Genomic DNA, 9,117 nt, shown 5'->3' with positions numbered 1-9,117 from the left:
AACAGCTTGTGTATACCTCTATCTTAACACTCAATATCCAAATCTGGCATGTAGTCAAATAGCTCCTTAATGCATAATCTTTAGTTTAACTTGCCGTCATGGTTCAGCAAGTCTCAGAAGTACAAATTAGCTTTCAGTTGAATGTATTCATGGAAAAGTAATACAGCAAAACACAAAATGTCCAGTAAGTTCTTAAAGTGTATTGGGGCAACTTTTTGTTTAAGAAGGTGGAGTAAGTAAGGCTAGCCATTTTCGACTTGATTCTGACTAACAGGGAGGAATTGGTTTCAAATCTAAAGATTGAAGGCAATGGGTAAATGTGATCACAAAATGATAGATTTCATGTTTCTAAGGAAAAGAATGAGTGAGAACAGCAGAATATGGGCAATGGACTTCAAAACAAAGCATACTTTGACAATATGTCTCTGTTAGTGTGGAACTCTTCCAAATTCAGAGAACTGGTACGTAAGAAAATTTAAGGGAAAAGAGAGTTTGAGAAAGCTGGCAGTTTCTCACAGATACAAGTTTAAAGACACAACAGCAAATTATCCTCATACTATAGGAAAAATAGTAAGAAGCCAATATGGCTCCATCAGAATCAGAAAATCAAAAAGGAATCCTGCAAAAAGTGGAAACATGAATGCAAAATGAATACAAAAGACCAGTACAAGCATGTAGGACAAAATCAGAAAGGCTAAGGCACAAAATGAGTTACACCTAGCAAAAGAAATAAAAGGCAATAAAAAGAGGTTCTATAAATACATGAGGAGCAAGAAAAAGACCAAGGAAAGTGTGGGTCCCCTACTTAAGGATGAAAAACTAATAACTGACAGCATCAAGAAGACTGAGGTGTTTAATGTACATTTTGCTCCAGGCTTTACTAAAAAGGTAATTTGTGATCCAATACTTAACACAATATTAACACAGGGGAAGAAACCCAAGCCAAATTAGAGAAAGAACAGGTTAAAGAATAAGGTCATGTCTACACTAGTGAGCTTAGAAGCACAGCTGTACCACTCTTACAGTGGCACAGCTGAGCGACACCTATGAACAACATAAATGTTGCTGACATAAGCAATAGTGTAGACTTGGCCTAAGTTAAAATGTATTCAAGTTGGTAGGATCTGATGAAATTCACACTAGAGCACTTGAAGTAGCTGAGGCAATCACAGAACCATTAGCAATTATCTTTGAAAACTTATGCAGGATATGTGAGGTCCAAGAGGACTAGAGAAGGAGAAACATAGTACCTATCTTTAAAAAGGAGAACAAAGAGGACGTGGGAAACCATAGACCAGTCAATCTAATGGTGATACCTGGAACAAATTATTAATTAATTTGTAAGCTCCTAGAAAATAATAGGGTTATAAATATATGCCAATATTGGATTTGTCAAGAATAAATCATGCAAAACTAATTTCCTTCTTTGATAGGGTTACTGGTATAATTGATGGGGGAAACCTGTAGACAGGATATCTTGATTTTAGTAAGGCTTTTGACATAGTCCCACATGACATTCTCTTAAGCAAACTAGAGAAATGTTGGCTAAATGAAATTACTGTAAGATGGGTTGTAGCGTGGAGGTGCAGCCTCCTGCTCTGTCAGAAGGGGAAGACCCGAGAGCGCCCCCTGGTGAGCAGAACCAGGCCACCTGTGGTCACCCCGCCAGAAGCAGAGGGGCAGGACAGGAAGCTGGACTGTAAGAGGCCAGCCTCCTAGCTCAGGGGGAAAGCTGCCAGAGGTGCAGGACATCTCTTCCTTACTGCCGGGTCCCAGAGCTGAAGGAGACAACTGCCCGACCAGAGGAGTTACTTGAATTACTGGAGCCCAGCAACGCCGACGAACTGCTGCGGCTGCCATTGGCTGTTTATCCCGGAAAGACCGAGGATGACCCCAGAAACCAGGTGCCCCAAACTGGGGAGGGTAGGAAGGAACCCAGGGACACCAAATAGGTTCAGCTGTGGAATTATTGTGAACTGGCCAGCATCTTGCGGGTGGATCCCCACTGACCTAGTGGCGAACTACCCCTCCACTAATAAGGCCCTGGGCTGGGACACAGTGAAGTGGGAGGGCCTGCATCCCCCTACCCCGGGCACCCCACCTGTGGAGGATGGCCATCTCCCCACTAAGAGGCCAGGAGGCCTGAACTGGTTTGGCGCCTGCTGAAGCTATGGTGCCAGGCGCATTTGCTGTCACTCCCAGTTGAGAGCTAATTCCCCACCCTGAACTGCTGGGCTGTATTGCACGGACTCAGTCTGAGCTATAAACTGTGAATTGCCCCGATTGAGGGACTGGGGCGGAGAGACTAAGGCCTGGGCTGATTGTCGGCCAGGCCTGCTAACTGCTTGCTGTCCTGGTTGCGGAGTGCTGCTTGGATTAATCACTAGGTGGACTCACTAGCTGGGAGCTGCGCCTGCTTGAGAAACAGCAAGGCAGCGCAGCCTCCCACCCTGTCAGAAGCGGAGAGACACATGCCCCTCTTTACATGGGTGCACAACTAGTTGAAAGATCATACTCAAAGAGTAGTTATCAGTAGTCTGCTGTCATACCGGGGAGGACATAAACAATGGGGTCTCAAAGGGTCTGCCCTGAGTCTGCTTATAGAATCTGCAGAGGACACCAAGCTGCAAGGGGTTGCTAGCATTTTGGAGGCCAGGATTAGAATTCAAAATAACCTTGTTAAATTGGAGAATTGGTCTGAAATCAACAAGATGAAATTCAATAAATACAAATGTAAAATACTACACTTTGGAAGGAAAAATCAAATGCACAACTACAAAATGGAGAATAACTAGATAGGCAGTAGTACTGCAGAAATGGATCTGGACAATCCCAGATGTGTTCCCAGCACAGATACCTACCAAAAATCCAACTTTTATTGTTCGTATAGATAACTTAAAAACAACCACCTAAATAACATGGAATGTATGTTGGAGGACAGCTGAAAGTACAAAACATCTGCAAACCATTATATCCCACAAGTTGTGTGACCTTTCTTCTCCTCATCAAAAGAGCCCTAAACGTTTCTTGACCTAAACAGTGGGAGGAAAGAGAAATCCTAATTATGTTTTTCTATGGAGGGAATAAGGAGAGGGAGATATTGTTTTATATTCAGTATAATCATGGCTTAATGTTTGATCCAGAACTACAGTTGAGTTATAATGAAGGGCTGAGGTTTAGAGTGCACAATACAGTTTCATCTTAGACTTTATCAAATACCACTTTTCTGGTAAGTGGATAAAACAATGTATCTTACAATACATTTATCCTCAAATATAGCTGCAGTTGTAAAACTTAGCAAAAACTGACACTGCGTATTTTTATAAAAGTTCAACCCCATTCAGTATGTAATGCTATGATCCTACTTCGCATATTGCAAGTCTTCTGTCTCCATTTATGTTGGGAAGGTGATTAGCACACATGTAAATCACCATGCATAAAAACTGATTTTGCTGGGGTTCCCAAGTAGGGCACACCAAACCAACCGTCTTCTTTTCATATCACCGTTTGCATGACAATCATTCTGTGTCCCACCCAACAGAATAACTTGTTATACATGTCATGGCAGCCACTGAAAAAGTTTGACATTAGCTAGTGTTATTACACATATACATCCCATTCTAAGCCCCTTATCCAAAACCCACTGAAGTAAATGGGAATTTTTCAACTGATTTCAATGGGCTTTAAATCACGCCTTACAAGTTGGAAGGAGGAGGGGGGAGAAACTGAGGCACCAGATTCCACTATATGGTGTTGGCACATGTATCCAGAAAGCAGATGCATCTCCCAGCCCTCTATCTAGAAAACTGCAGATATGATAATGTTGTTAGACAGTGCTAGACTTTACTGGTGGATTTATAATGCAAATGGTTTCTTTTGTAGACTGTAATAGGAAGTGATTGAATTTCCAGTACTGTGTTCACAGCATTTTTGCTTTATTGTGACAAATGTGAGACGTTAGGTATGACTTTAGTTTCAGATATTATAACTGTTCAATTTACCATACCTAACAATCACAAGGTACCAAAAATGAAGATCTAGCTCAACAGGAAGGCAATATGAAAGTTGTTTTGAAAAGTAAAATTGTTTATAGCACTAAAGTCACAGTGCATCAATGGTATAATCAAACACCTACATAATATATATTTTTAAAGAACATAAATATTCAGTAAATTCACTATGACATGAAAATAAGTTTCACATTCTTCCACACTTTTTTTAAACTGCGGACAAAAAAAGACATTCTCTAGACAGACACAGCTCAGCTTCACCAACACCTCCTTTGCTCCTTAAACATCCTTAGATATCATACCGGGAATTTGTCATTCTGCTGCAGCTAACCTAGAAGTTTCCCCATAAAATCTAAGTATCACAAAAACAGGATTATATTTAGTGGACATGCACTAGTAATCTATACAATTGAACATTACACCAAGTAATACTGAATAAAACAACATTTGAAAATCAACCCTCACCCTCCAATATGCTTGGACTGGAAATGTCAGTTTCATGGCACAGATTACAAAAAGAGTAGTAAAAACATTTTAGATACCAAAAAGAAATATTAAAAGTTATTCAAGAAACCTATGAATTTTTCATATAGAGATGAAACTGACCCAAAACAGCTGTCAAAGTGGACATATATTTACAAATGTTAGACTTGAATGACAAGGAGTAATAGAAGGCTTGTTCCTTTCCCAACAGAAACCTAGGGATTTGAAAGTGTACAAGTTCCATATACTTCAGAAACTCATCCATCTTAACTGTGAGCAAGACAAGAAGGGAAAGACAAAATTTAATATTCCTCAGCTGCTGTAAGGGTCTTTTCACTTTCAGCTTATAAACTACAGAAACAGGAAGGCTGTACTGATAAAACCTTAGAGCAAAGAGAACATCACTGTGCCATTTCCCTAACATTGAGAATTCTCTTTAGCTGCAGCAAAGCATCCCCACTAGGTGAGTGCAGGGTTCACGCCAGAAAAAAAAAACCCACCCGTTTAACATGCAGATGAACGGTAAATGCAAAACTTCACACAGCAGCCACCTGCCAAGTTTAAAAAAAAAAAAAAAAAACATTGTAAGACACTAAATGGTAAACTTGTCAAGTACTAACATATTTTCTTCCAAAGTGCTAAGCCATATTTGTTAAAGCTTTGGCTAAAACAGAATACTTAGAACAGTTTGTAGTTGAAGCAGTTCTTTCCCTCAGTGATGAACTATAGTTATAGCTCACAACTGGTGTGGATAGAGTGCTATAAAATAAGATATTCTTGCTGCAACACAATGCCATCATCCTGGAATTTTAAAAGGGGATTTTTGTTGCAAAATTATATTTCCAACAAAGAGAATCCTTTACAGCAAAGTCTATGATATTTCCAGAATAGTGTGCTATTACACTTGATATACCAGGACTTTTAAATTGTCCGAGAAGATTTTGTACAATAAATGTTATCTGCCAAGCACATGTGCACAGGATAATTCTGCAACAGGAGTCAAAGACCAGAAATTAGAGACTGCTCAGGGACTGTGATATTCTGCCCAGAAAAAAAAGGTTTCCTTTTTTTAAAATATATTTTTTTCCTGATACTGAAATTAATGAAATCTAGCAGATAGCAAGATTTTTTTTAAATGTCAGAACTTTTTCCCTTAAGCCTTCATCTTGGTCTACTGAAAACTATACCTTACCTGGACTATTACCAATAATCCAAGTCTTTCAAGGAATCAGATTACTACTGTAAATACCTTGAAGCCAAAATGGTATGCTGTTATCACAATTGAATTCTTCAACATCTTTTACAGTGACAGTAGTTAGCAAATCACCACCATTACCATACCCCCACAACATCTGCTACTATTGAATAATACTATTGACTACTTTAGACCCTCAATATTTCACTTAAGGGCTGGTATAATTGTATCAAGCATATTAGCAGACCAACAGCTTTTCCTGGATTAAGTTAAAACACTCCATGCTGGAATCTTTGTTGATCTGATATCATAAGCTGGGAATAAAAAAAAGCATATCTTTGACAACAACAATGGAATGCACTGGAGAAGGTTATTCAGTCCCCTGGAAAAAAATATTAAATTAAAAATAAAACTCAGAATACTGTCTAATTATAAGAAGAAGTAGGCTCTGTGAGTAGTCTGAAGACATCCCAAGTACTGTCCATGAAGATGACGCCTCCTTAATATTAAAGAAATCATAGCTATGAAAGTTAGAGTCCTCTCTCCAAACCTTCTCGCAAAGCCTATTTATGTTCCTTTGTTGGTGCATAGTAGAGTTCCATGGGTTTGTTCACTTTCCAGTACTTCTCACTGACCAGCTCCAAGGAAAAGGAACCATTTAATACCTAAAGGAGGAGAAAAAACCAACAGTTCTGACAATATATTTTCCGTCATCTCGCTATGAACTTCTGATGGTCCTGTCACTACTATCTGGTCACTGTGAAAACCTTTCAGTAGACTTAGGGAGGATCATTTACAGAATACAAGTCTCCTGTGGTTCTGGCTGCAGTTAATAGATATTTCCTGTTATTAAATATGTTATCAGTGTTTCTCGTTGCTTATCTGCTCATTATAATCCAGTGACTAGTGCCTCAATTCTAATAGTCCCCCTCGCTAGCTAGTTCATAGCATACAGATTAGATCTTAACTATACTGATCACCACCCTTTCATTTATTATGCTTTTTTTGCAGGGGGTGTATTTCTACCCCACCCCTGCCCAGTAGCACCAAACAATGTGCTAGTTGCTTTCCAAACACAAGAAATCATGATCTCTTTTCCTAAGAGCTTGCATGCTAACAAGAAAAACAAATAGACAAGAACAGGGGCAAGGAGAATCAACAAGCAGCAAAGTGATCAGACGTGATGACTGTCATCACGATCTATCCAAACTGTTACTGGAACAATGAATTTTTGGTGTGCTGGGTGTATGGTGGTGGGTTTTTGGGAGAAACAGACAAATGATGTGTAGAGGTTGGCATCACTGATGGATGGGGAAGCCTGCATGATGTGCAGAGCAACATAGGTGGATAAGTAAGGAGGGAGAGAACTATGCAGGACCTTGAAAGCAAAGAAATAAGCTCGAAGTTTCACTTTAAATTTATGCACCAAGACCTGAGGTCAGGCCTCCGCTTCCCTACCAACAGTCTGACTTTATGAAAAGCTAAAATGCAGTGAGCCAAGCTGCCTCTTCCTGTGGAAGAACCTGCACGAAGGGGCTGTGGGAGACGTGAACTTGGGTCATTCCAATAGGATGAGCAGGGAGTTCGCTACAGAAAGCATCATCTGCAATTAAGCCCTTTGTTTCCCACTGGACCAGGAGTCTTGCAGCCACCTCACTGGGCCTCTGCTAATGTGGCTTTTGAGCAACTTTATGATATCATGTGCTCCTGGCAGTAGAGTATGCATCTCCCAGTTATCAGTCAGGGGATTATCCACCAATATGCCTGAAAATCTCTGAAAATCTTTTTCAGAAATCTTTCAAACGTGACTACAGATTGCCCTAGAAAGGAAATTGAGGCATCCCCAGAGTATGTGCGCTGCTACCCCTCTCCCAGCATTACAAATGGGAGGTGGGATGGGGTGGAATTTGGGGCTGAAGTCCAATGTATTTCACTTTTTTACCAGCAGAATCGCTAAACCTTTCTTGAATTAGTAAGACTGGCAGGAATTTAAAATAGCTAGTGTTACTGCGTATTCATCTAGCTAACTACTGTATTGTATTTTGACTGCATTTTTGTGGATTGTGCTCATTTAATATTTGCCTGTCTGAAATACTACTTATGTTGAATTTGACTTTATATCAATAGATGTGCCTCGCACTGATAAAAAGCCAGACTGAATTTGGCTAGGAAGTGCTACCACCGTTGGGCAATGAAGGACATTCTCAATAAGCAAGTCCTCAAATCAAAGTACCACTTTTTTCCTCCTAAATTTTTACCTATAAAATAAAGAGCCATATCTTCAGCTGGCATAAATTGATAAAATCCCAATGATGTCAATGGAGCCACACCATTTACCCTAGCTCAGGGGATTGTTCCCAGAGCATCCACACATTTACATGCCACTCCTTTTCTACTATCAATGCTTTTGCTGTATGCAATCGCTACAGAACAGACTTTTGCCTAAAACGTCACAGCAAATAGTGCTGTGCTATGCTTTTAAAAATGGATTATGAATACAATCCATAGACCAATTTATAGACAGAATCCAAACCAATCACAATAGGATAACAAATCCATTATGCCTTCAAGTTGTAGTATTGTTGGGTCTAAACATTTCTAAATTAGATAGAGTATCAACCAGATCAACTACTCACAGTGTACTGGCCATTGGCCGTAGCAATGTAAATTGTGTACTGCTTCTCACTGGCTGTGTCAAGATTCATCTGGTTTGACTCTCCTTTGCTCCGAAGTTCCTCCAAAGCCAACCTCACAGCTAAGTACTTAGACAAGTGATCAACTGTGGCATTGCCCGAGGTCTTTATATATCTGCAACAGTAGCAACAAAGACAACCAAACATATTTGAATCACTTGTGCAGAAAAAGGCACTAGATAAGCTTCATATGTAAAAGTAAACAAACTTGTACGTGAAGAGTACAGAGTGCCTCAAAGTTTTCTCTCAAGATACAAAAGAAGCAATTTACTGAACAAGGAAAGAAGTCCTCACACCTCTTTCACTCTCCTCTTCCACAGGCTCCCACTCTACTTGTGGATAGGAAAGATTACTACTTTGTCATCTGCCTGAATTAACTGATCGTGTGAGACATTTTAAAAAAAAAGTAAATATTCTGGAGTGCTCAAATCCTCTGAACACAGATGTGTGACATCAATTCAATGGACAAGAATTGGATACTTGGCATGCGCTGTGACCTCTTTCCTTGTCCTACCTAGCTACTCTTCATTGACTCCTCGTTCTCTGGAAATCTAAACCAAAGAGTGAGATTTTCAAAAGTGCCGAATGGCCTGGGATGTTGTAATTTTCTAGAACCCATGAGAAAGCTCTCCTGCTGAAGAGGAGTAAGAAAGAAGGTTCCAGATTTTTCAGGAAACTCTAGAAAAAAAAATACACCTCTACCCTGATATAACGTGACCCGATATAACACGAATTC

The 9,117-nt window shown here is 39.8% G+C and overlaps 1 protein-coding gene across 1 annotated transcript in view; it reads right to left on the bottom strand.

The window, feature by feature from the left end:
* Positions 1-3,913: 3,913 nt before the first annotated feature.
* The window catches only part of RNF2 (ring finger protein 2), a 48,255-nt gene continuing 43,051 nt past the window's right edge, over positions 3,914-9,117 (bottom strand). The window contains exons 6-7 of the mRNA XM_054036700.1: positions 8,325-8,496; positions 3,914-6,353 (exon numbers count right to left, since the gene is read on the bottom strand). Of these exons, the coding sequence (XP_053892675.1) occupies positions 6,252-6,353; positions 8,325-8,496 (274 nt within the window). The 3' untranslated portion in view covers positions 3,914-6,251. The remainder of the gene's footprint in view (positions 6,354-8,324; positions 8,497-9,117) is intronic.

Source organism: Malaclemys terrapin, chromosome 8 (genome assembly GCF_027887155.1).
Source record: "Malaclemys terrapin pileata isolate rMalTer1 chromosome 8, rMalTer1.hap1, whole genome shotgun sequence".
In the NCBI taxonomy this organism is placed as follows: domain Eukaryota; kingdom Metazoa; phylum Chordata; order Testudines; family Emydidae; genus Malaclemys; species Malaclemys terrapin.
This window is presented reverse-complemented; position numbering and strand designations above follow the sequence as displayed.